The 27,507-nt window shown below is 50.2% G+C and overlaps 1 protein-coding gene across 1 annotated transcript in view; it reads right to left on the bottom strand.

The window, feature by feature from the left end:
• SIPA1L3 (signal induced proliferation associated 1 like 3) overlaps positions 1-27,507 on the bottom strand; it is a gene marked incomplete at both ends in the record, with an annotated part of 125,267 nt that overhangs the window by 73,890 nt on the left and 23,870 nt on the right. Inside the window, 3 exons of the mRNA XM_080704170.1 lie at positions 5,091-5,667; positions 20,540-20,697; positions 26,120-26,223. Coding sequence (XP_080560296.1) covers positions 5,091-5,667; positions 20,540-20,697; positions 26,120-26,223 — 839 coding nt within the window. The remainder of the gene's footprint in view (positions 1-5,090; positions 5,668-20,539; positions 20,698-26,119; positions 26,224-27,507) is intronic.

Here is a 27,507-nt window from a genome sequence, read left to right on the forward strand (position 1 = left end):
CCCTGGGCGTGGCTCACAAATGTGGGTGCTTGGGGGTAACATTAGTAAAGCATGTGGGTTGTTGAGAGCCATGGCCAAGTGGTACACTTGTGCCCCACCTACAGGGCACAAACTAAAGTGGGCAACATCCCACCGTCGCCCTTGCAGATATGGATCTAGTACAGCCAAATCCCTCAAGCTTTCAAAAGAGGCCAGGATATGCCAGATTCATAGCTCCTTCAGCTGCTAAGTTTTGGTAAATAAGTCCATGCTGAGCTGCGGCAACCTATGGACTGGAGACCTCCTTGACAAGTTTTCCCGACATTCTCAGCACCCTCTGGCACTTGTAACTGCTGTTCAACATCTGTCCAGAATGGGAGTCTCACCAAGGTAGGCCTGGGCCCATTATGAGCACTGCCATACCTGGACACTGCCCAGCCCAGGCCCAGCAGGTGATAAGCCTGTGCGCTTCATGAAGGGATGCGGTTTGTTCAGGGTGCCTGGGGTGGTGGAGCCAGCCTGCCTGGGCCTGAAACCCAGCTCTGTCAGGGGAGCACAGGCCAGCTCACCCCGCAGGCCATCACAAGGAAGAGAACCACTGCCGTGGGAATTTAAGATGGGCCTGTCCATTTAAAAGAGATGGCTTATGTCATCGCTTCCCAGCCCACTGGTTCCTTGGCAGGTTTTGGGTGTTGAGACTGAAAGTGGGGGGCGGCTGTGGAAATGTGCTCTAAAAGGGCTGCACTAACAGTAGGCCCGGGGGTGGGCGTGGGCCAGGGTGGCACTGGGAGGATATGGGTAAAGCGTGTAACCGGGCACAGTGCCTGGCACCATCCCTGCTCAAGAAAGGCGAGCTGCCGTCAGGATCTGGGAGGTGGAATGGCCTGATGCTGAAGAAGCAAGGCTCTCCTCTTGCTCTGGGCCTCAGTCTCTTTGTCTGTGAAGTGGGGCTGGCTTTCGCAAAGGGCTAGGCAGGGTCTGACACAGTCAGCCCACCACCAATGTCCCCTGACACAGTCACTGGGATAGCATTAGCTCATGCTTACCAAGTGTCTACTGTGCTCTAGACACCAGCCTGGGTGCCGAGGACATAGCGGTGAACAGGCAACATGTAAAGCACGTGTCAGCTGGCGGGAAAGCTGGAAAAGCAGGCGGCCACACACACTGAGCTAAGTTGGGAATGGAGTTGTATCTTAGACAGAGGCCCGAGTGACATCTGACCGAGGCCTGCAGGGAGGGAGCCACAGGGAGAATGAAAGAAAGAGTACTTCAGGGAGAGGGCACAGGCAGTGCAGAGGCCTGGGGGCTGAACACTTGCCTAGCACCTTGGAGAAACTGCAGAAGTCTGTGTGGCCGGGACAGAGAGTGGTGGGGGAGGCAGTCAGAACGTCCACGGGGAGCTGACACGCAGGGCCTTGGGGGCCAGCTTAAGGACTTTGCCTCTTAGCTACAGTGAGCTGAGGGTCTGCAGTGCAGTGGAGATGTGATCAGATCCCCTGAGCCCCATGTTGAGAGTAGACCACAGGAAGTAAAGATGGAAGCAAGAGGCCAGCAGGAGGTTACAGCAGTAGACCAGCAGGCACCAGTGGCCGGGCTGGGGTGGAGGCTGCCTGCGAAGGCCACGCAGACAGACCAAGCATGGGTGTGAGAGAGATGAGCCCAGGCCAGTGCCAAGGTTTCTACCTCAGCAAACAGAGGGATAGACCTGTCCTTAACTGAGACGGGAAAATGGAGGTCATCGTATAAGTCCTAAGGGTTGCTCAGGCAGCCTGGGGCGGGGTGTGTGTGTGCTGTGCTGAGGAAGCAGATAAGAGACCCATCTTGAGTTTGAGCACAAATAGGTTTTAAAGCCAGAAAACCCTTGATTCAGACTCTAGTTCTGCAGTGTACTGGCTCTAAGATCTCACATAAGTGAATGTTGGTACCTCCTGGGCCTCAGCTTCCTCACTGTCAGGTGGGACAAGAACCAGACCTAGGTGCTTGGAGTGGCTGTCACCAGCCACTACCAGCCACTCCAGGAGCTGCCACTTGTCCCTGCCACCACCATGTCCTCAGCATATGAGATCAGCAAGCAGAAGGGCGGAGGCCTGGGTGCCTGGACCGCACTCTGAACAGGCAACGTCAAACTGGCTATTGTTGTTCCATGAAAGAGCACGAACTATGCAGTTTGGGAAGCTGAAAACAGGGCTTTACCACGACAATCTGAACCTAACGGGACAGTGCAGAGGCCTAGAAGGATGAGGATGGCCACCCATCACTGTTGCATGGGCCGGTCACAGCCCACCAAGTCAGGCAAGCTTGTCCAGGCAACGTTAGTCAACCAATCTAAAATACTTGCACATGACATAGGATGCTTCTTATTCCCATTTTTCAGTTTGGGAAACTGAGTCACAGAGAGGCTAAGTAACTTGGTTAGAGGTCATACAGCTGCAAAGTGGCAGTACTGGGACTTAGAACGAGGCCAACCGACTATTTATTTATTTATTTATTTATTTATTTTTTGTGGTGCTGAGGATTGAACTTGGGGGTATTCAACCGCTGAGCTACACTCCCAGCTTGATCTTTTATTCTTTATTTTGAATCAGGGTCTCACTAAGTTGCAGAGGGCCTCATCAAGTAGCCGAGGCTGGCTGTGAACCTGTCACCCTCCTGTTTCAGCTTCCCAAGTACTGGGATTACAAGCATGCACCACTATGTCTGGCTTAGACCTACTGACTTTAGAACGTGTGTTCCTAGCTGAGCATGGTGGCGCAGGCTTGTAATCTGAGACAGGAAGATCTCAGGTTCACAACCAGCCTCAGCAGTTTAGTGGGGACACCTGCAACTTAGTGAGGCTCTGTTTCCAAATAAAATAATAAAGTAGGTCTGGGGGTATAGCTTGGAGGTAAAATGCCCCTGGACTGTACCCCCAGTATACCACCACCACAGGAATGCTCAACCACTGAGCTATATCCCCAGTCCTTTTTCTTTCTTATCTTGAAAAAGGGCCTTGCTAAGTTGCTGATGTTAGCCTTGAACTTATGTCCTCCTGTCTCAGCCTCCCAAGTACTAAGATTTACAGGCATGAGCCACCACGCCCGGCTAGAACTAGAACAAGTGCTCTTAACAAGTGTTGCCATAGCCTTTTACCTTTATCAAGTCCGACACACCATTCTGCTAAATCTGTGGCAGAGGCCGCACTGTACCTTCTGGCACAGCTCAGGTGTGGCCTGAACACTTAGCACAATGTTTCAGGCAACTATTACTAAGTTGCCACCATTCTGTCACTTTTGGTTTGGACAATGGTCTGTATCTGAGTTGTCCACCAAGAGTGTGTAGGGTTAAGAGTTTAGCTTCTTCTTCATCTTATTTTTCCTGTGGTGCGGGGGATCAAAGCCAGAGCCTTGTGCGTGCTTGGCAAGTGCTCTACCACTGAGCTCCACCCCCAACCCTCCTTGCATTTTTTTCTTTTCTTTTGGTACTGGGAATTAAACCCAGGGGTATTCTACCTCTGAGCTATATACCTCCAGCCTTATTTGTTTATTTATTTATTTACTTTTATTTAGCAGTACTGGGGATGGAACCCAGGGGCATTATGCCTCTAAGCTACACTCCCCAGCCTTATTTTTCTTTTGTCCTTTTTTATATTTAAAACAGGGTCTTACTGAGTTGGAAAGGGCCTCACAAAGTAGTTGAGGCTGTAACCACAATCCCCGTCTCTGCCCCCGACCCCAATTCTCTGCCTCCTGGAATGCTGGGATTACAAGCATGCACCACCACTTCCAGCTCATCCAGCCCTTTTTATTTTGAAACAGTTCTTGATAAGTTGTTGAGGCTGGCCTTGAACCTGTGATCCTCCTGTCTCAGTCTCCCAAATACTGGGATTATAGGGTGTGCCACCACATCTGGTTCCTACTTGAATTATTATTATTTTTTTTTTAGGGATTGAATCCAGGAGCATTCTACCTCTGAGCTACACCGCCAGCCCTATTTTTTATTATTTATTTTGAAACAGTCTCATTGCATTGTAAAGGGCTAACTAAGTAGCCAAGGCTGTCCTTGAACCATGGTCTTCATGTCTCAGCCTCCTAAATGCTGGGATTACAAGTGTGTGCCACCACGCCTGGCCACCAGCCTTATTTTTTATTATTTATTTTGAAACAGGGTCTCAGTAAGTTGCAGAGGGCCTCACTAAATAAATACCTGAGGCTGGCTACGAACCTGCAATCCTCCTGTCTCAGCCTCCCAAATACTGGGATTACCAGCGTGTGGCACAACGCCTGGCTCTACTTGCATTTCTGACATAAATTTACTTTCTGCCTTCGCCGGGCGTGGTGGCGCACACTTGTAATCCCCCCGCTTGGGAGGCAGAGACAGGAGGATCGCGCAGGTTCGAAGCCAGCTGCGCGCGCTGGTTTAGGAGACCCTGTTTCCAAAATGAAAATGTAAAAAATAGGTCTGGGAGTGTAGCCCGGTAGAAGGTAGAAGGGCTTCCAGGAACCCCAGTACCACCAAAAAAAAAAAAAAAAAAAAAAAAAAAAAAAATTTACTTTCTGCCGGGTGTGGTGGTGCACGCTGGTAATCTCAGCATTACCGGCTGAGACCGGAGGATCCCGGTTCGCAGCCAGCCAGCTACTTAGTGAGGCCCTCTGCAACTCAGTGAGACCCGGTTTCAAAATAAAGAATAAAAAATTGGGCAGGGGGCGTAGCTTGGAGGTCAAATGCCCCTGGGTTCCATCCCCAAACCCACAAAAAAAAAAAAAAAAAAATTTACTTTCTCCACCACCTCTGGTTAGTAAATACGTTTCCTGTCCTTCCAAGGTGCTGGCATGGGAAGCCTCAAATCTCTGACCCAAACCTACTCCAGGAAGAACCTGATCTGCAGGATCTACCAGACCCACGGTGCATAAGTGATAATTCTGGGGCTGATTCTTTCTCAGCTTAACTGACTGGGCAAGGGAAAGTACTGCAATGGTTCCTGAAGCCTCTGCCAATCACATGACCTGCTACATCACTGGAGAGCTCTCCTCCTCCCTATTTCCTTCATCCCTCCCCCCACCCATCCTTCATTAAACCCCCAGCCCTATTCATTTATTTATTTATTTATTTGGAAGCTAGGGGAACTCTCTTACCTTCAGTCTCTGGACAATTTCCCTTATGTCTTCCACAGAGCCCTCTGTGGCCTGTAGGAAGATGTGGTCCCCTCGGCCATAAAAGATTTTCAGTGTCGAGGCGTCTGGGGTCCAGCCGATGACGTCTCCGCAGTAGCAATTGAACACCACCTCCTTGGTGCGCAGGTCTAGGAGCACCACGAACTCATTGGAAATGCCCAAAATGCAGTCAATCTCAGTGCCCTGGGCGTAGTCCTGAGCTGCCACCCGCCAGGCGATGGCCCCTGCGCTGTGCTGCTCTGCGCCCGCCCGGGCCTTCGTCTTCTCCTTCTTCTTGGAGGTCAAGGAGATGAGGTTGAATTTGCCTGTGGAGTCAATGGGTGTGTTGGAAACACAGTTTTCGGCCAGGTCTTTGAGGTACTCCTGGCGGGTCCTGGTGGCCATGGTGTGGAACTTGTCAGACTTGTGTGCAGCATTCTCAGCGTTGATCACCTTGGCCAGCAAGAAGTCTCTAAAAACATCGGATTTGCGGAATGTGGTTCCACTGGGGATAGGGGGGCCAAAAGGAGGAGCGTCTTTGGATCGGGTTACAGCCATGCTGAGGAGAGAAATCATTCAGATGTAGAAAGAAAGCACTCAGACTCTTCTTTTTTTGGTACTGGGGACTGAACCCAGGGGCATTATACCTCTGAGCTACACTCCCAGTCCTTTTAAAAATTTTTATTTCGACCAGGCGTGGTAGTGCATGGCTGAAACTCCAGTACCTGGGAGGTTGAGAAAGGAGGATCAAACATTTTCACTTTTTTTTTTTTTTTTGGTACTGGGGATTGAACCCAGAGGCATTCTACCTCCAGGCTATGCCCCTCAGCCTGATTTTATTTATTTGTTAACAGGGTCTCACAAGGTTGCTGAGAACCATGCTAAGTTGCTGAGGCTGGCTTTGAACTTGTGATCCTCCTGTCTCAGCCTCCCAAGTACTGGGATTACAAGTGTGCCACCACGCCTGGCTACATTTTTACTTTTGAAACAGAGTCTAAATTGTGGAGGGCCTCACAAGGTTGTAGAGGCTGGCCATGAACCTGTAATCCTCCTGCCTCAGTCTCCCAAATACTGGGATTACATTCCTGTAACACTACACCTGGCTTCACTTTTACTTTGGATATAATGGATAGCTCCCCCAAGTACGGTTTAACTTCAGTCAATTTTTTTTTTTTTTTTTTGGTATTAGGGATTGAACCCAGGGGCCTCCGAGCTACACCTCTAGCTCTTTTAGTTTTTATTTTAGTGGTACTGGGGGTGGAACCCAGAGGCTTTCTACCTCCGGGCTATACTCCCAGACCTTTTTTTAAAAAAAATATTTGGAAACAGGGTCTCACTAAGTTGCTGAGAGCCTCACTAAGTAGCTGAAGCTGGCTTCGAACCTGTGCGATATTCCTGTCTCAGCCTCCAAAGCGCAGGGATTACAAGCGTGCGCCACCACGCCCGGCTCTTTTAGTTTTTATTTTGAAACATAGTCTTGCTAAGGTGCTGAGGGCCTCCCCATCTCTGACCCTGTGTAGGTCACTGAGCTGGAGGCTAGCAGAGCTGAGAGAAGGGCCTGGTGGAGAAGCACGAGCTAAGCAGGCTCCTGTCCACCCAGGTGCCCAGGCAGGAGCAGCTCTGAGCTGAGTGGGTGAAGATCTGCTACTGAGTTGTGTTTGGATTTGATGCATATCTTGGATGTGACATTCTAATGACAGATTGGTGTTAAGACTCAGTGGCCTTTGGGCACACCACTACTGAAAGGGGACAGGAAGGCTGAGACATCTAAAAGGGTATTCACAAAAGGGCAAGGGAAGACTGCTCTCATGCACAGTAATAGCAGGAGTCAGTGTAAAGGAACAATGAGTTAGCCAAGCTGTGCAACCTATTTGTCTGTCCTCTACGGAAGCCTCAACTTACGAGTACTGAGAGTTCCTACAGTTCCTTTTCCTGTTGTAGGATACTTTTTAAAATAACCTGAGAACTACGCCATGCAACCCAAATACCATTCAGCCTTATTTACTATTTATTTATTTATTTATTTATTTATTTATTTATTTATTGTTGTATGTGGTACTATGGATTGAATCCAGGGGCACTCTACCTCCAAATTATACCCCCAACCCAGCTTTCTTTTCTGGTTTTTTTTTTTTTTTTTTTTTTTTTTTGTGGTACTAGGAATTGAACCCAGGGACATTCTACCTCCAAGCTATACTCCCAGCCTTATTTTTTTTTCCTTTATTGGAAACAGGGTCTCATTAGGCTGCTGAGAGCCTAAGTAGCTGAGGCTAGCTTCAAACCTGCATAGTCCTCCTGTCTCAACCTCCCAAGTACTGGGATTACAGGCGTGTGCCACCGTGCCCGGCTTGCCCCCAACCCGGTTTTATGTTTTGTTTTAAAGAGTCTCACTAGTTGCAGAGTTTCACTACATTGCTGTCTTGCTTCCAGTCTAGGAGGAGATTCATACTCACTAAACACGTGAATGAAAACAGAAAGTGAACTAGGTGTGTCATGACAGAACAGAGGGCCTGAGAGAGTCCTGATTGGGCAGTAGGGAATCTGGGAGGAAGTAGTAATTAAAGCTGAGATCAGAGGGCTCAGCAGGGCTCAGGGAGGACACAGCACAAAGTCAGCCCAGGAACAGAAGGGCAAGTGTGGGGTGGAATGGGCCCCGGGGGTGGGGTCTGGGCACCTGAGCAGGCCGCCAGGGGCCAGACCACACAAGTCTTGGGGGTGTGTCCCGCTTTCCACCTATCCTGTGCTGGAGGAAGATTTCTATCTGTGTCACCTGGGTTCCCCCACCTCTGGCTCCAACTGAGCTTGGCCACCAGGGAGGGCTGGCTGGAGACAGGAAGGTGGGAGGCTGGAGAGCAGCCCAACCCGTGAGACTGTATCTCTGGTGACATATGGCCACCTTGGTGTGTGCAAATACAGCCATGACGAGATCAGAGGGTACCTGTCATTAAGCAATTCAGGACTGCATTGATTTCTCTTTCTTCCCTGCCTGCTGGGCAATGAAAGCCGAGGGGCTTGGTCCTTGGTCCCTCACACACAGCCACTGTCCTTGTTACATGGCTTCTCTGCCATGGCCATGGCTGTCATCAGCTTCCAGAAACTTCTCTCATCCCTGTCAAATGTGGCGGGTAGGGTAATGGCTCCCTGATGTTGCTAGCCCCTGGATGCCTCATTGTCCCATAGCAGATCCCTTCACCCACACACAGCTCTAACAGGCTGTTCATCATTCAGTTGTTTTGTTAAATCCTGGAGCAGAGTGCCTCAGGGATCTTGCTGGATCCCTGATGGATCGGGTGCTGACCAAGAGTGACAAGAGACCATCAACCTGTAAAATCACCGAGGCTGCCTCCTACTGAACAGAACAAGTGCAGGAGGCCAGGAAGACTGCTGAGGCACAGTCTGGAATCCCAGCCGCTCACTCGGGAGGCTGAGGAAGGGGAACTGCAAGTTTGAGGCCAGCCTGGGCAACTTAGAGACCCTGTCTCAAAATAAAATAAGAGACAGATCGTACATGTATAAGTGAACAGCCTACTGTGTGACGCTGGCAGATTAGCTGGATACCCGGTTTCTATCTCCATTGTCACTATCTGGTGTTCCTTCATGACCCAAAGTAGCACATGGGCAGCTACCATTCTGGGCTTAGTGGATTACCTAGCACTAGTGCAGCACTGAATAATGACTAAATTAGTGACTGAAACGGAAACTGACCGAGAAGAAACATTTCTATTTTCCAGTACTGGGAATTGAAGTTAGGGGCATTCTACCTCTAAGCTCCACCCTCCATTCCTTTTAATTAATTAATTAATTTATTTTTTGTGATGCTGGGATTGAACCCAGGGGCATTCTACCTCCGAGCTATACCCATAGTCTGATTTTTTTTTTAATTCTTTATTTTGAAACAAGGTCTCACTAAGTTGTGGAGGGCCTCACTATGTAGCTGAGGGAGGCTTTGAATCTGCAATCATCCTGTATCAACTTCCCAAATACTGGGATTATAGGTGTGTGCCACCATGCCCAGCTTTTCTTTTCTTTTTGCAGTACTGAGGATTAAGCCCAGAGCTCTGCACATGCTAGGTAGATGCCTTACTTCCAAGCAACATCTGCATTTGGAGACATGGTCTTGTTAGGTTGCCCAGGCTGGCCTCAAACTTGTGATCTTCCTACCTCAGCCACCCAAGTAGCTAAGATTACAGGCATGCACCACTGGGCCTGGCTAAGAAATAGATTTCTACCAGTGTATAGCAGGTACAAGTTTCACATTTCCCCAAATGGTACACATGTTCTTCAAAGGCCACACAAGCCAGGCAAGTTTCCTTTGGGAACTTTTGTGGGCGTGACCTTGCCCACAGCAGGGCGATGGATGAGATGACCTTGCCAGTGTCTAAGTCTAATTCCCAATTGTGCTTTATAGATGGGAAGAACTTTGCAATTTCATTCAGTACTTGGCTGCTTAGAGTAACAGATTTTGGCTTTTCTCATAGTCCTGATTCATGATTTTAAGAATCATGAAACTTCAAGCTGCTGAAGGTTTCTGGACAATTGGAACAGCTGGTCCCTCGCTTTCTAGCTAGAGGGACTGGGGCTGTTTACAAGCCAGGCTGCAGGGATGATGCTAGTGTGCTATTCGGCAATGGCACCCTCGAAATAGGAAAGGATGGCAGCTTATTATATAACTGGGAGATGGGGAGCCTGCCAGGACTCCTGAGCCCTGAGCGCAGTAAGTATTTCCAGAACACTCACAATTATTTATTCAACAATTATTTCCTCAGTGCCTAAACTGTTTGGGCCTGGCACTTGTCTAGCCAGCCCTTTAAGGCTCACTATGTGCCAAGCAATGAGCCTAGACAGATAAAGGGAGATAAATATGTCATGGAACCTTCAAGGGAGGCAGAAGGCACATCAGAGAAGTTTTTTTTTTTTTTTTTTTTTCCGGTACTAGGGATGGACTCCAGGGACATTCTATCTCTGGGCTATACCTTCAGCCCTATTTTTTATTCTTTTGTTATTTATTTTTTGTGGTACTGGGGATTCAGCCCAGGGGAATTCTACCTCTGAGCTCCACCTCCAGCCCTATTTTTTATTCTTTATTTTGAAACAGGGTCTTACTAAGTTGTGGAGGGCCTCACTAACTAGCTGAGGCTGGCAGAGAACCCCCTGTCTCAACCTCCCAAGTACCAGGATTATAAGTGTGCACCACCTTGCCCGGCTTATTCTTTTGTTGAAACAAGGTCTCACTAAGTTGCAGAGGGCCTCACTAAGTAGCAGAAGCTGGCTGTAAATCTGAGATCCTCCTGTCTCAGCCTCCCAAGTACTGGGATTACAAGCGTATTCCACCACACCTGGCTTAAAAAGTGATTTTTGTTTTGGTTTATTTTGCAGTGCTGGGGATAGAATCCAGGACCTCATATATGCTAGATAAGTGCTCTGCCCCTGAGTCACATCCCCAGCCAGTTGCTTTTACGCTGTGACAAGTGCTGTTTGGGAGATGTGTTCTGCAATAGCACATGGAGAGGTAATGACCATTGGAGGGTGTCGCAGGCATGCCCAGCTCAGTCTTGAAGGTGAGTAAAAGGCCACTGAGGGGAAGGCTGGGGTCCGGAGGGCAGAGGGCAGCCAGGGGGTGGGCCTCCATGGGGGTCAGGGCTGCCCAGAGACTAGCTGCCTGTGGGAAAGAAGAGGGTGGGTGAGGGGCAGCTTTGGTTGTACTTCCAACAGTTTCTTTAGTTAAACATAAAAAGAAGGAGGCCTGAAGCAAATAAGGCAAAATGTTAACATCTGTTAAATCTGGTGGTGGGCACATGGGTATCTGTTACATTATTTTCTGTACTTTCCAGAATGTCTGAAATATTGCATAAAGTCTCCCCCCCGCCTCCTCTAGCACTGGGAAAGGAACCCAGTGCCTCATACATACTGGGCAAGTGCTCTACCACTAAGCTACACCCTCAGCCCTCAATAAAAGTATCATAAATTATAAAAAATAAGAAAGATTTGTGCAACAAGAGAAGTCCCCCTGGAGATAAGCAGAGTTTGGCCTGGAGAGGTGGGGTTGGGGACAACCAGGTAGGAGAAACCAGGTAGGAGGGGAGGGGTGGAGTGGGAATGAACCCAGGGGAGGGGAGGGCAGAAGTGGGGACAATGGGGAGAAGGGCTTCTGGGCCAATTTAACACCCAACTTCGCACCCCTGGTGCTGGCAGTCTCCTCTCTGGTGTGTCTGTGAACAACCTTGCCAGGGCCACCTCTCAGCTATTTCTGGATGCTGGCATCAGGAAAGTGTCCTCAGACCTGTGCAGGGCCCAGGCTGCCAGCACTCTGCAGCTGCTGCCATGTGTCCCAGGAACAACGAGACTGGGCTGAGGAAGGGCAGACTCAGGCCTGGGACAAGCCAGGAAGGCGGCCCTGCCACAGCGCGAAGCTCCCAGCAGCCACCAGGCACTACGTCCAGCACAGGGGTCCTCCTCAGCGAGCACTGCCCTCCCTTCTCTTGGATGCTCAGCTGAGAAAGACTGGTAAACTCTGGCAATTCAGCAAGACTACCAATGTGCCTGCCGTTAACCCCGCAGTCCCACTGGAGGAATTTAATCTACAGCTGCATACTTGGTCACGGATACAATGAGAGCAGAAGCAGTTGCAGGCACCAGGAAATAGCCCTGTTGTCCATCAATGGAGGACAGCAGAATATTACGTACCTGTTAAGTTGGGTCCTGCACTCATGTGACTTTGTGTCACATGACCTCTGCAGGGCAAGGGAGGGGCTGAAACCCCCGCGAGAATTGGGCATTCCCGCGAGTAAACCCTCATCTCGCGAGATGCATGCCTTTAAAAGGAGAGCCCGCGTCCTCAAGCTTCGGACAGGTGCGCGGGCCCCATGATGCCTTGCCCTGATCCCCGGGAGAGCCGTGCAATTAAAACTTTACATGCCATGTGTACCGGACCTCTCTCGTGTTTTTCACACTCCGCCGTATGCACATTATTTTTATTTTACTCGCATTTAATTTTTTATTTTACTTATCATTTGGTGCCGAACCGGGAGAACTCTTGGGTCCCTCCCCATTTTTTTCCTTTTTTTTTTTTTTCTGTTTTTTCTTTTTATTTTTACTCTCTTTTTGAGCCCCGGACTCTCCGACCCGCCAGCAGCTCGACTGTGAGGTCCCACACCAGCGCTCCGCTTGCAGGCGTTGCTCCCACCACTGCCGCCGCTGCCGCCCCATGCCTGCCTGGACCGTAAGCCTTCTTCCCCAGCCCCGCGCTCTCCGGGAGAGCCGGCGGCCTTCTTCCCGCCCCGGGCTCTGCTGAGAGTCTGCGGCCATCTTTCCGGCCCCGAGCTCTGCTGAGAGCTCACGGCCATCTTTTCGGCCCCGCACTCTGCTGAGAGCCGGCGGCCTTCTTCCCGCCCCGGGCTCTGCTGAGAGCTCGCGGCCATCTTTCCAGCCACGAGCTCTGCTGAGAGCTCACGGCCATCTTTTCGGCCCCGCGCTCTGCTGAGAGCTCACGGCCGTCTTTCCAGCCCTGCACTCTCCGGGAGAGCCGGCAGCCTTCTTCCCGCCCCGGGCTCTGCTGAGAGCTCGCGGCCATCTTTTCAGCCACGAGCTCTGCTAGAGCTCGCGGCCATCTTTTCGGCCCCGAGCTCTGCTGAGAGCCGGTGGCCATCTTTCCAGCCCCGAGCTCTGCTGAGAGCTCGCGGCCATCTTTTCAGCCCCGCGCTCTGCTGAAAGCCCACAGCCATCTTTTCGGCCCCGCGCTCTGCTGAGAGCCGGTGGCCATCTTTTCCCGCCCATGTGCTCTCTTCTGGAGCACCGGAGGCCATCTTCCACTGCCACTGCGGCCGCAGCCACCACTGCCGGGGCATGCAGGCTCCACCGGCCGCCAGGCTGCCAGTTCCACCCGCCCGGAGCCAGGCTCCTTGGGTGATCATGGCACCTGTTCTGCTTGCCGACGTCCTGCACGGGCCAGGACCTCTGCCTGCCGCTTGGACCTCCTAAAACCGCCGTTCCCGCCTGCCCACGCCGCCCGCCGCTGGAATGGGACCGCGCCGCCCGCGGACTGCGCCACACCGCGCGCCTATGTCTTCTCCGCGCCTGGCGTTGCTTAGACCCGCCTGCCGGGGCCGCCTGCCTCCTCCATCTAGGTGGCCGCCACTCTGCTAAACAGCCCCCAGCCCACCAAGTCCAGCCCGCGCTCCAGCTGGTTCCTCCACTCAGACTCACGCCCTGGCGCCCTTCACCCTGTGCCTGCCCACCCCTGCTGCCTGGGCCTGGCCATTCCGGTAAGCACCCACATGGAATTACTGGGGGGGGGGTCGCCAGCTTTGGCCCGCCATCTTGGACACGTGGAATCACTGGGGGGCCGCCATCTTGGCCCCACCATCTTTAACCCCTCCCACCTCATGGCCTCACTGGAGGCCTCGCCATCCTTAACCCCTCCCACCTCATGGCCTCACTGGAGGCCTCGCCATCCTTAACCCCTCCCACCTCATGGCCTCACTGGAGGCCTCGCCATCCTTAACCCCTCCCACCTCATGGCCTCACTGGAGGCCTCGCCATCCTTAACCCCTCCCACCTCATGGTCTCACTGGAGGCCTTGCCATCCTTAACCCCTCCCACCTCATGGCCTCACTGGAGGCCTTGCCATCCTTAACCCCTCCCACCTCATGGCCTCACTGGAGGCCTCGCCATCTTTAACCCCTCCCACCTCATGGCCTCACTGGAGGCCTCGCCATCCTTAACCCCTCCCACCTCATGGCCTCACTGGAGGCCTCGCCATCTTTAACCCTTCCCACCTCATGGCCTCACTGGAGGCCTCACAATCTTTAATCCCTCCCACTTTCCACTCCTAACCAATCCTAGGAGTTGGCGGCCATCTTTCTGGCCCGAGCCAGGCAGCTTGGCACTTGCTCTGCCTGCCAACCGCCTGCGCGGGCCAGGACCTCTGCCTGCCGCTTGGACCTCCTAAAATACCGTTCCAGCTTGGTTCTCCGGTCACCGCCGGGACCTCTGGCCGGTTTGCCCCACCCACCCCGAGCCAGGCTCACTGGCGGTGCTCCTCGGGGCCCAGCCTCAGCGTCTGGCGCATGCCTGGAAGCCATTTTGTCTCCACGCCGCGGGCCCGGCAAGCCATGCCGCCTGCGCGCCCCCACTGATCCCGCCAGCCGCCAGTGCCATCCACACCAGCCACCGGCATCCGCGCGCCCTGGCTCCACCACGCCCCCAGCAGCTTCTCAGCGCTTCTGTCACAGCCAGCGCTGGCCGACATCACTATACTCCGGTAAACTGCCTCCTTCCCTTGGTTAGCGGGTTCCGGACTTGGGTCTTCCGGTCCACTGGGACCTTAAAATCCAAGCGCTTGGTGACCCATTGTCCCCCGGTCCACTGGGACCACGCTGCGGATGACCAGGTCATCCTCCGGTTTTGAGAAGGAATGAAGACGTTCTTCCCTATCTCTTAACCTCTGTTTCCGAACGATTGAGCAGGGAAATCGGGGACGCCCATTTCCTGTTCTTCGTTTCCGCCCGCGAACCAATTATGGGGAGTCGAACCTTTATACTAGCAGATGCCCTGAGAGCCTGTCTGCCTTGATACGAGTTGGGAAATAGGTTGCGGTGGCCCAGGAATAGTTAGGAACTTTTATAAGCGGTCTGGTATCCTTCCAAATGCTCTCCCCCATCAGCTTCCATTTATTTTCCCGCCAGCTGCCATTTTGTGATGGCGCGTAGTCACTGCCTGGTGATGTCACAGTCGCCATCTTGGCCCGCGCCAGACTGCAATTTTGCTGGGCGGCCCGCGTGGGCGCGCCCTAGGTGCTGTGGGAAACGCCGGGGCTGGGGCGACACCCTCTGCCCGTGGGGAGTCTGCGTTGCCATTCTTGCCGGACACCAGCCCCGGGACGCGCTCTTTGTGATTATAGGTCCGTCACACCTGACAGAACCTTAACATAGCATCTAAGTTTTAATTCCAGAGAGAAACAGGCGGAAATGGAGCATACACCCCGACTTTGCCAAAAAGCAGATCCCTGGTAGCTGCGCTTTGGCTGGCGGTGGCGGCTCAGCCCCCTGGAGCGCCACCTAGGTGTGGAGGACTGCAACAACAACTACCTCCAGGAGCCTGCCTCAAGTGGGGCAAAGCCACGCCTACCAATCAGACTGCTCGGCGTGTGGCCAGGAGGGCCACTGGAACAGTGCCCTTGGAAAAGGGTGAGCCCCAGGTGCCTCAACACAGGGGGAGCACCTTTCCAGACCAGGCCCCGCTGCTGGCCCTACTCAGCCTGGCTGAAGACTGATGGCTTCTGGATCCCTCAACCTCCATCCTCTTTGCCAGCTCAGGGTAGCTCTCCAGGTACTGAGTAAGCCAGTCTCCTTTTTGGTCGCCTGCTCAATCTCATGATTTGTTTTTTTCTTTAATAGCCCTTGCCTGTTCAAGCCTCCTCAAGCGCACATCACTAAGCTGTCCAGGGTAACCTCCAATTCGCACTGCAGCTATGCACCCACCTGCACCCCCTTCTGGGGGACTGGACTCCCGACTCCTCCCGGCCTGGGGCCCCTGACGACGCCCCTTGACAGCAGGAAGAAGCTAGAGGGTCCAACGTCATCCATTATCCCTACCATCAAAAGGCCGGAATGTTAAGTTGGGTCCTGCACTCATGTGACTTTGTGTCACATGACCTCTGCAGGGCAAGGGAGGGGCTGAAACCCCCGCGAGAATTGGGCATTCCCGCGAGTAAACCCTCATCTCGCGAGATGCATGCCTTTAAAAGGAGAGCCCGCGTCCTCAAGCTTCGGACAGGTGCGCGGGCCCCATGGTGCCTTGCCCTGATCCCCGGGAGAGCCGTGCAATTAAAACTTTACATGCCATGTGTACCGGACCTCTCTCGTGTTTTTCACACTCCGCCGTATGCACATTATTTTTATTTTACTCGCATTTAATTTTTTATTTTACTTATCAGTACCCACGGGAGAAGGTTCAGAATCACAAAGCATGAAAAGCACTTTATGTACTGCTATGGAAAGATCTCAGAGACTGCTAAATGAAAAAAAAAATATATACAGGATGCAGATCAGTGTGTGTGATATGCTACCGCTAGTGTTAAAAAGGTAGAAAAGAAGAGTCAGGTGTGGTGGCTCTCGCTTGTAATCCCAGTACTTGGGAGGTTGAGACAGGAGGCTCACAGGTTTGAAGACAGTCTTAGCAAGTAGTGAGACTCTCATCAAGCTAGTGAGAAGCTGTTTCTAAATAAATAAAATAGGGCTGGGAGTGTAGATCAGAGGTAGAATGTCCCTGGGTTCACTCCCCAGTGCCAACAACAACAAAAAAAAAAAAGCAGAAAAGAAGACATGTGTGGTGGCACATGCTTATAATCCTAATACCCAGGAGGCTGAGACAGGAGGTTTACAGGTTCAAGGCCAGCCTCAGCAACTTAGCAAGGCCTTCAGAAAGTTAGTGAGATCCTGTTTCAAAATAAAAAATAAGAGCCGGGCGTGGTGGCGCACGCTTCACGCTTGTAATCCCCGCGCTTGGGAGGCAGAGACAGGAGGATCGCGCTGGTTCGAAGCCAGCCTCGCTGGTTCAAAGCCAGCCTCGCTGGCTTAAGAGACTCTGTTTCCACATAAAAAAAAATGTTAAAAAATAGGTCTGGGAGTGTAGCCCGTGGGAGTGTAGCCCGGAGGTAGAAGGGCTTCCAGGAACCCCAGTACCACCAAAAAATAAAATAAATTAAAAAAAAATAAAAAATAAGAGCTGGGCGTGGTGGCGCATGCTTGTAATCCCAGCATTTGGGAGGTTGAGACAGGAGGATCACGGTTCACAGGCAGCCTCAACTACTTAGTGAGGCCCTTCGTAACTTAGTGAAACCCTGTTTCAAAATAAAGAATAAAAATTAGGGCAGGGGGTGTAGCTCAGAGGTCAAATGCCTCTGGGTTTCATCCCCAGACCCACAAAATGAATGAATGAATGAATGAATGAATAAATAAATGGGGGTGGTGAATTGGCTCGGACCACCCTCCCCCCATGCCATTTTGGCATGGGGCTGAAACTATTTTCTGTATTTCTATTTTCTGTATTTCTATCTTTTCCTCTTTTTCTGTTGTTTTTTGTTTCTGTGGGGAGTTTTCGGGAAATTATTCCCAGGGGTCTAACAGATCCCTGGGGACAGTTTCCCAATCTGTAACATTTTTGGCGCCCACGTGGGACTAACTTTGTTTTGGGTCATCCCACTATTGTACCAGTATTGGGAATGGCCTAGGAAGATTTGGGAAAGCTCTGATTATTAATATATTTCAAAAGAAAATAATTGATATATTTCAAAATAGTTGTTTCAAAATGGCGGCAGACATGGGTAAAGAAAGGACTCCATTTCTGCCTAAAACAGGCAGCTATTCCAATGTAAATTAACCTAGGTCAAAGTAATTAACAAGTCAATAGAGGAGAGCTAGGGCTTCCTCTATCTAAAGACAGATCTTAAGAGAGGAGAACTAGGTCTTTATCTAAAGACAGATCTACAGGATGATCTAGGGAGGATGGAGCAGGGTTTGACCTTGCCCTTCATGAAGGAAGAAACCTTGCCATACCTTGCTGGGGAGGTACCTTATAGGGTTAAGGGAGGTACCTTACAGGGACGTTCTCTCTGTCAGAATTATGTAAACAAGATGGAGGTCATGGGTATAAAAGTCCCGTCCACATGTGATCCCTTTGGTGTATTCATTTCAGTCACCCCTCCGTGCCAGTCTGGTATGGAGCTGTATTTCTATTTTCTGTATTTCTATCTTTCAAATAAACTTCTTTAAATCTTCAGCAACTGTCCAAGCTATGCATATTTATTCTTAGCTTAAGACAAGAACCCGCGGTTTTTTTTCTCTGTTTTTGGTCGTTTTGGCTTTTGTTATGGGTTGGGGGAAAGTGTGTCCTGGACCCTCACAGAGGTTCCCGGGGAACACTTTCCCCAACCACATTCTTTCAATCCGTAACACTGTCACTCTGTGGCGTGGTGATCTGCTCAAGCTCTAGCTTTCCCTCTTTCTACGGGTGCCAATCCCGTAGCATTTTTGGCGCCCAGCGTCTTGGGGCAACATGGGGCACGTGGTTCTGTATTTTTTCACGGGACTTTTTGGCCTGCAGGTTGGTGGGCAGCTGCAGTTTTAGTTCCACCTGTTGAGCTGTTGAGCTTTAAAAGAGCTATAGAGCAGCCTTTGCATCACGGCATCTCTGAAAGTGACTTCCAGGGCATCTCACCGGTGGTCCTAGTACCACTGCACCCCAAAAGGGTTAAAGCTTTCCGACAGACCCTGACAGACATCCATCGAGGCCCTTTGGATCGTCATAGACGCACATGGCATGGACCCATCTGATTCCCCCATGCCAACTACATGCATGAATGTTACCCTAGAGCTGGGGCCCCCCAACTTTGCCCCTGTACAGCTCAAACCAGTTTATGACCGATTCGACATTCTTATTCCTTTGCTGAGGGGTACATTCATATAAAAATGAGGGGAAAATTAATGGAAATTGAGCTCATGTTAAATGTTTGTAAAATTGTAAATGTCAAAATGTATTTTCTGTATCTACCTTTGGCCTGACAGGTGTCAGGAAGTTACTAGACAGAGGGGGGAATGTACCAGTATTGGGAATGGCCTAGGAAGATTTGAGAAAGCTCTGATTATTAATATATTTCAAAAATAATTGTGTCAAAATGGCGGCAGATCTGGAGAGAGAAAGGCTTGGCTTTGGTCAGGAAGCAAACAGCTATTGAAACTTAGATTGACTTAGCTACATGTAATTAACAAGTCAATAGAGGAGAACTAGGCCTTTCTCTATCTAAAGACAGATCTACATGATTAGATAAGCTAGCTAGGACAGGAGGAGGAGTTGACCTTCATGAAAGGAGACACCTTGCCACACCTTGCTGGGGGAGGTACCTTACAGGGCCGTTCACTACGTCAGAATTACGCAAACAAGCCGGGTGTGGTGGCGTAGGCTTGTAATCCCCGCGCTTGGGAGGCAGAGACAGGAGGATCGCGCAGGTTCGAAGCCAGCCGCGTGCGCTGGCTTAGGAGACCCTGTTTCCAAATAAAAATGTAAAAATGGGTCTGGGAGTGTAGCCCGGAGGTAGAAGGGCTTCCAGGAACCCCAGTACCACAAAAAAAAAAAAAAAAAAAAAAAGAATTACACAAACAAGATGGAGGTCATGGGTAAAAAATTCCGGTCCATGTGCTATATCTTGGGAGTAGTGAGTTGGCCCGGGGCCACCCTCCCCCATCATGCCATTTTGGCATGGGGCTGTAACTATTTTCTGTATTTCTATCTTTCTAATAAACTTCTTTAAATCTTCAGCAATTGTCCAAGCTATGCATATTTATTCTTAGTTTAGGACAAGAACCTGCGGTTTTTCTGTTTTTGGTGGTTTTGGGTTTTGTAATGGGTTGGGGGAAAGTGTGTCCGGGACCCTCGCAGAGGTTCCCAGGGAACAGTTTCCCCACAACCATATTCTTCCCAAATCCGTAACAAGGGTCTTTCTAGGTTGATGAGAATCTCACTACTTGCTGAGACTGTCCTCAAACCTGCAGAATCCTCCTGTCTCAGCCTCCCAAGTACTGGGATTACAAGCATTAGCCACCATGCCCGGCTAAAGAGATTTTTACCTGAAAACCCTTTTATAGTTTTTGAATTTCAAACCATCCTCAAAAAATGGAAATGGGCATACCCAGCGCTGGAGCCATGCTGCCAGTCTGATCTGGTTACGGAGTGGGTGGTCTCTATGGACCACAGCTCTCCCCTCTTGCCCACTGCCCTGGGTGAGCACTGTTGGGATAATACAGAACAGGGCTGAGGCCTGGGTTATTTGTCTGCTTATGAACAAACACCCTTCAACTCCCCTCCACAGGTGGTCTGCCTTCCCCGCCCCCATCCTTCTGTTCCAGATTTTCCAGGGCCCATCACTCTTGGGCCTTTCTATTCTCATGGCCTGGTGCCCAGGCCTGGCTGGTCATCTGGCCCTAAGATAGACATTTCTCTCCAACCAAGTCAGTGGGCCTCCATTCTGGGGCTTCTGTTCAACTCCTGGGAAAGAAAACTACTCTTTGTTGCCAGGTAGGGTGCTAGGTCGAGAGCTGCCAGAAAGTGAAGTGCCGCCTAGGAAGTGGTGTGCACCCGGCTGTGCCTCCCAGTGTCACGTTCAGAGTGCACACAACTGCCTTTGTCTCCAGCCAGACTGAGTGGGTTTTCAGTCACTTGCAACAAAAGGTCCCAGGCAAATAGGGTCCTTGCCAGCTTCCTAATCAGAGCTGGGTGCTAGACTCCTCAGTGCTTGGAATCAGTCCGAGATGGTGGGGAGCATGTGGATGGACAGAGCCCCAGCCCGGCTGAGCACCCTCTGCATGCTGCCTGTGCCTGGCAACTGGCCCTGGCGCATCCGTGTGCATGTAGGGGGATAGTGGGCAGGCCGTGCGTACCTGTAGCAGACATTATCAGTGCAGGGGTTGTGGACACGGACGATGATGAAGACGTGCTGAAAGTGTGAGCGGATGTTCTTGGGAGTGAAAGGCAGCGCTCCAGGCTCCTGGAAGATGATCGTCACGATGTCATTCCCAATGTGCCTCTTCCTTAGTAGCTGGTAAATGGGTGTGAGAGGTGGAGGGAAAAGCATCACAAGTTAGCTCGAGGGGTTCTGTCTGGATCATGGGAACAGCTCCTGGCTGCCTTCTCTTCTCTCTCACCATGGCTTGGGGCAGCTGAACAGGTCACATGCTCCTGCTCAGAGCCCGCCTGTGGCTCCATCTCACTCAGGGGAAAGGGTGACTCCCCATGGCCTGCCCCATTGTGCTGGCTTCTCCTAACACAGAAACACCCCCACAGGCCTTGACACCGGCCTTGCCTCTGCCTGCAGCACTCTTACCTCCACCCCAAAGGCTCTATTCCTCTCTTCCTCAGGTATTCAACTGTTTGTCTGTTTTTCTTTGACAGAACTGGGGATTGAACTCAGGGGCATTCTACCTCCGAGCTACACCCCCAGCCTGATTTTTTTTAATACATTTTTTTGGGTGGTACTGGTGGTGGAACCCAGGGGCTTTTCTACCTCTGGGCTATACTCCCAGATCTATTTTCTATTTTTTTTTTATCTGAGAGCCTCACTCAGTAGCTGAGGCTGGCTTTGAACCTGTGCGATCCTCCTGTCTCAGCCTCCCAAGCGCAGGGATTACAAGCGTGCATCACCATGCCTGGCATTTTTTAATACTTTATTTTTGAAACAGGGTCTCGCTAAGTTGTGGATGGCCTCACTAAGTAGCTGAGGCTGGCTGTGAACCTGTGGTCGTCTTGTCTCAGCCTCACAAATACTGGAATTATAAGTGTGAACCACTATGCCTGGCTTCCTGATTTTATTTGGAAACAGGGTCTTGCTAGATGGATGAGTTACACTACTTGCTGAGGCTGTCCTCAATCCTGAGCTCCTCCTATCTCAGGCTCCCAAGTACTGGGATTACAGGTGTGTGCCACCACACATGGCTCATTTTATCCTGTTTTATAGACAAGGACATATAGGCTTGCAGAGGTTAAGCAACTTGCCCTCTGTTATCCAGCAGTGAAAGGAAAGGCCAGGGTTCCTAACCACTGCTGTTGGGCTTTCCATGCCAAGCTTCCCCACCAGGCCTGTGAACAGGTGAACGCTCAGAGGCCTGCCTGCCTCCTGTGCCCCCCCCCAGAGGCCCACCATACCCCTGTGCCACAAGCGTAACCCTTTCTCTAGGAACGCAATACACAGACTCCATGATTGGGCCCATCTGAGAGAGGAAGGACCTGAAGCTAAGAGGAGAAATCACTGAGGTCACACAGCTAGCAAGTGGCAAAGAAACTCAAGCCTGGGTCTCACCCTGAGCCATACGGACCCAGGGGAGGAGCTCTACCACAGAGCTACACCCTGGCCCTTTTTGCATACACACACACACGTGCGCGCGCACACACGTGTGTGTGTATGTGTGTGTGTGTGTGTGTGTGTGTATATATATATATATATATATATATATATATATATATATATATTTTTTTTTTTTTTTTTTTTTTTTTTTTGCGGGTCTGGGGATGGAACCCAGGGGCATTCAACCTCTGCGCTGCACTCCCTGCCCTATTGTGTACTATTTATTTATTTTTGCAGGTCTGGGGATGAAACTCAGAGCCATTCAACCTCTGGGCTACACCCCCTGCTGTTTTTTATTCTTTATTATGAAACAGGGTCTCACTAAGTTACAGAGGGCCTCACTAAGTAGCTGAGGCTGTCTGTGAACTACAATCCTAGAGTCAGCCTCCCAAATGCTGGGATTACAAGCGTGCGTCACCATGCCTGGCTTGTATTCTTTATTTTGAAACAGGGTCTCACGAAGCTGTGGAGGGCACCTCACTAAGTAGCTGAGGCTGTCCGCGAATCACGATCCTACGGTCTCAGCCTCCCAAATGCTGGGAATACTAGCGTGCACCACCATGCCTGGCTAGCTCGTATGTTTTAATTAATTATTATTATTTTTTGTGTATGGTACTGGCAATGGAACCCAGGGGCATTTTACCTCCGAGCTGCACCCCCCAGCCCTATTTTTTATTTTGAATAGGGTCTTTACTGAGTTGCAAAGGGCCTTACTAAGTAGTAGCTGAGGCTGTCCTCAAACCGTGATCCTCCTGTTTCAGCCTCCCAAATGCTGGGATTATAAGTGTGGGCTACCACGCCTGGCTGCTGCTGCTGCTGCTTCTTTTTTTTTTGGTAGTAGTATTGGGGATGGAACCCAGAGGCATTCTACCTCTAAGCTAACCCTTAGCCCTATTTTTTGTTCTTTATTTTGAAACAGGGTCTTACTGAGTTGCAAAGGGACTCACTAAGTAGCCAAGGCTGTCTGGGAACTGCCATCCTCCTGTTTCAGCTTCCCAATGCTGGGATTAAAAGTGTGTACCACCATGCCCAGCCCAGCTTCTTATTTTTTTTAAATATTTATTTATTTTGTGGTGCTGGCATTGAACCCAAGGGCATTCTACCTCCAAACTACCACCCAAGCCCTCGTTTTAATTCTTTATTGTGAAACAAGTATCTCACTAAGTTGTGGAGGGCCTAAGTAGTTGAGGCTGGCTGTGAACCAGAAATCCTTCTGTCTCAGCCTCCCAAGTACTGGGATTACATGTGTGAGCTACCATGCCCAGCTTATTTTTTATTTTGAGACAGGGTCTCACCAAGTTACCATGCACTGGCCTTGAACCTGTGATCTTGTTTCAAACTGAGATGGATGTTCTTTGTTTTTATGTGTGGTCCTAGAGATTGAACCCAGACACATTCTATCTCTGAGCTGTACCCCTTCACTATTTTACTTTTTCTTTTAAAACAAGGTCTCCCTACATTGCTTAGAGTCTTGCTAAATTGTTTAGGCTGGTCTTAAGCCTGAGATATTCCTGTCTCAGCCTTCCAAGTACTGGGATTACAGGTGTGCACCACTAGGCCCAGGTGAGACCAATGCTCTTTTTTTTTTTAGGGTCTGGGGATGGAACCTAGGGGCATTCGACCTCCAAGCTACACCCCCCTACCCTATTTTCTATTTTTTATTATTTATTTTGAAACAGAGCCTCACTAAGTAGCTGAGGCTGTCCGCGAACCAGGATCCTCCAGTCTCAGCCTCCCCAGTGCTGGGATTACAGGCGTGTGCCACCACGCCCGGTTGGAGACCAATGTTGTTAATTGCTGGGAGCATTGTAAGTCATTTGTTTTGAGGTCACCCTGGTCTGGCTTGGGAGGGGCACAAACTGCCCACCCAAGTGGGAACTTTTTGCTCACAGACAAGTTTCCAAGGACCAAATGGGGCCGATAACCAGGGACCCTGGCGGATGAGCAAAGACCCTGACACTTTCTCTGTTTTACTCTTCCTTCCCTGATTCGTCCGTGGCTACCTTGGTGTTATTCCCTGACTCGCTCCATGACTGCTTTGCTATTTTCTGCGACTGATAACTTCTCATAATATTTTGATTATAACCCTCAATAAAAGATGCTGGTGAGCCGGGCCCGGTGGCCCACACTTGTACTCCTAGTACTTGGGAGGCTGAGACAGGAGGATCGCGGTTCACGGACAGCCTCAGCTCCTTAGTGAGGCCCTCTGCAACTCAATGAGACCCTATTTCAAAATAATAAAAAATAAGGCCGGAGCTGGGCGTGGTGGCGCACGCTTGTAATCCCCGCGCTTGGGAGGCTGAGACAGGAGGATCACACAGGTTCAAAGTCAGCCTCAGCTACTTAGTGAGGCTTTCAGCAACTCAGTGAGACCCTGTTTCCAAATAAAACATAAAATAGGTCTGGGAGTATAGCCTCTGGGTTCCACTCTCAGTACCACAAAAAAAATAAAAAATAAAAAAATAAATTATAAAAAATAAAAAATAAGGCTGGGGGTGTAGCATGGAGGTAGAATGCCCCTGGGTTCCATCCCCAGTACCACAAACAAACAAACAAACAAACAAACAACAAACATGCTGGTGGAAGGACGGCAGGAGTAGGTATCTCCCCCTCCCTGGCCTCCTTAGCTAACTGCCATGTTGACGCCTTTGTCATTCACATGTGAGACTACTTCTCATCAATCAACATCAATGCCATCGGTTACACTGAATAGTAGGTAATATTAGCTTAACCTTATGAAATCATTTGTGTCCTAAAAGCCTACGATGTCACCTGTACCAACAGGTAAATGTATACACTTACTAATTTCTCAGGCCTCAGAGGTTTCTACTTATTAGACACTAGGAGTCTGTTCCCCAGATCCAATGCACACGGTATGCTCAGAAGAATAGCCAGTCGCACCAGCAGCCTCTTGGCAATGGGTGTCTGCTGTTATTGCCCACCCAGCATCCTCCTCCTCCTCCTGGAAGTCACCTAACCCTCTGAGAAGCACCTCCCTGACCTCGGTCCCCCTCTCTCCAGGGTGGACATGCACCTAAGTTTTGGCTAATACTGCATCTCATCCCAGGCCCAGAGACTGGCACATGAATGGTTCAGAAAGGTTCAGCCCTGACCTGTTTCTGGGATGGCCGGAAGGAACAGTCTCTTTCCCCTGGCACGGCTAAGCTGGTGGGATGTGAGTTAGGACTGCTGAGGGCATCGTTGCCACTACTGAGGAAGACGTGAATAAAGCCATGTCAAAGAAAAGCAGAGGCTTCTAAGAAGTGGAGAAAGCTGGGCGCGGTGGCATACACCTGAAATCCCAGTAACTTGGGAGGCTGAGACAGGAAGGTCTCAGGCTTGAGGCCAATCTCAACAACTTAGCAAGATCTTGTTTCAAAATAAAACATAAAATCGTAGGGCGTGGTGGCGAACGCTTGTAATCCCAGCATTCGGGAGGCTGAGACTGGAGGATCATGGTTCGCGGACTGCCTCAGCTACTGAGTGAGACCCTGTTTCAAAATAAGGAAAAAAAAAATAGGGTAGGGGTGTAGCTCAGAGGTCTAATGCCTCTGGGTTCCATCCCCAGACCTGCAAAAAAACAAACAAAAACAAAAACAAAACATAAAATAGCACTGGGAGTATAACTTGGAGATAGAATGCCCCTCCACTACCATAAAAAAAAAAAAAAGGAGTGAATTCCTAAGACGACTGTGCTCCTGGATCCAGCCATACCTAAAGCTAGCCTTCTCTCAGAACCTCAGCGTTACATTGCCCACAAAATCTCATTTTTTTTCTTGTTTATGCCACTCTGGTTTGAGTTTGCAGTCAAAATAATGCTAATTCATTTCTCTTTTTTCTAAGATCAATGATGACTCCACACCCTTGAGGGGAGCTGGAATAAAACGAGGCAAGCGGGATGGTTAGGGAATAGCAAGAACTGGTATCAAATGGGCATCAAACCACACCTGGCTTAGTCTCTAACTAAGCAACCAGGTGAAGCAACCACAACGGCAGGGGTCTCCAAGGCCCAGCGCCCGGCCTGACCCACACGATGACCAGTGCTGGGTGGGCGGCCAGGCACTGGCCATGGGAGGAAGGGTGCCTTTGGCCCAACTGTGTGCCAGCTGGAGATACTGACCTGCTGTCTGTTGTTGGGGGTGTATGGGAGCAGGGTGGAGACGTGGAACATGATCTCGTAATCCTGGTACGTCGTGTAGAGGGAGTGGGTTCCCGTGGAGTCAGCTGGGACAGAAACACGAGTTAGTACCACATATTTCCAAAGCTTCTGGGTTTCTGCCATAGCCCACATACCATCTGTGCTAGTTTTTCACTTGATGCTTTCACTTAAATCCACTCTTTAAAATGAAATAAATTTAGATAAAAAGGAAACCTCCTGCTCTACACTCACCAGCATGATTAAAAGTATCCAGGGCTGGTGAGGATGTGGAGAAGCTGGTAACCTTCATGTACATGGTTAGGTGTTGATGTGACCCCACTGAAAAACTTTTGGCAATATCTCTTAAGCCTGAAGACAGGCTGCACTGATAACCCTGTGCCTCATCTCCTAGGACAAAGCTAAGAACAGTTACGCACACAGGCCCTGGTGATGCAGGTGCAAGAATCTCCAAAGGCCCATCGAAGAATGAACCAAAAGGGAGGCGTGGTGGTGTGCACCTGTGATTTCCAGTTGCCAGGGAAGCTAAGGCAAGAGGATTGCAAGTTTGAGGCCAGCCTGGGTAACTTAGCAAGATCTTGTCTCAAAACTAAAAATAAAGAGGCCAGGAGTATGTAGCTGAGTGACAGAGCAGCCCCGGATTAAATCCTTGGTACCAGCCAGGCATAGTGGTGCACGCCTGCAATTTCAGTCCTTGGGAGGGGATGAGACAGAAAGATCTCCGGTTCAAGTCTCAAGGTGAGACTCCAATCAACCTAGCAAGATCCTGTTTCCAAATAAAAAGATAAAATTAGGCTGGGGGTGCAGCTTGAAGGTAGAATGCCTCAGGGTTCAATTCCCAGAACCACAATCAATCCTTCAACACACACACACACACACACACACACACACACACACACACACACACACCAAAAAAACAACTTGGCCCCACACACCGTGGTATAGTCATACTGTGGAAAAATATATATCCAGGAAAAGGACCAAGGCATAGCTGCAACACAGGTTGAATCTTATGAATATGATACGTGAAAGATAACCAGACACAAAGCACACACTGTGTGATTCCACTCATGTTCTGTGCAAAAGCGGGTCAAAGTACATGTTTAGGGACGCATACGGAAGGAACAAAACTACAAGCAAGGAAATGGCCAGGCATGGCGGCACAGGCCTGTAATCCCAGTACTTGGGAGCTGAGACAGGAGGATCACAGGTTCAAGACCAGCCTCAGCAACTTAGTGAAACTCTAACAACCTATTAAGACATGTTTCTTTTGTTTCTTTTCTTTTTTTTTTTTTTTTTTTTTTTTGGCGGTTCTGGGGATGGAACCCAGGGGCATTTGACCTCGAGCTACA

Source organism: Muscardinus avellanarius (assembly GCF_963383645.1).
Source record: "Muscardinus avellanarius genome assembly, chromosome: 10".
NCBI lineage: Eukaryota > Metazoa > Chordata > Mammalia > Rodentia > Gliridae > Muscardinus > Muscardinus avellanarius.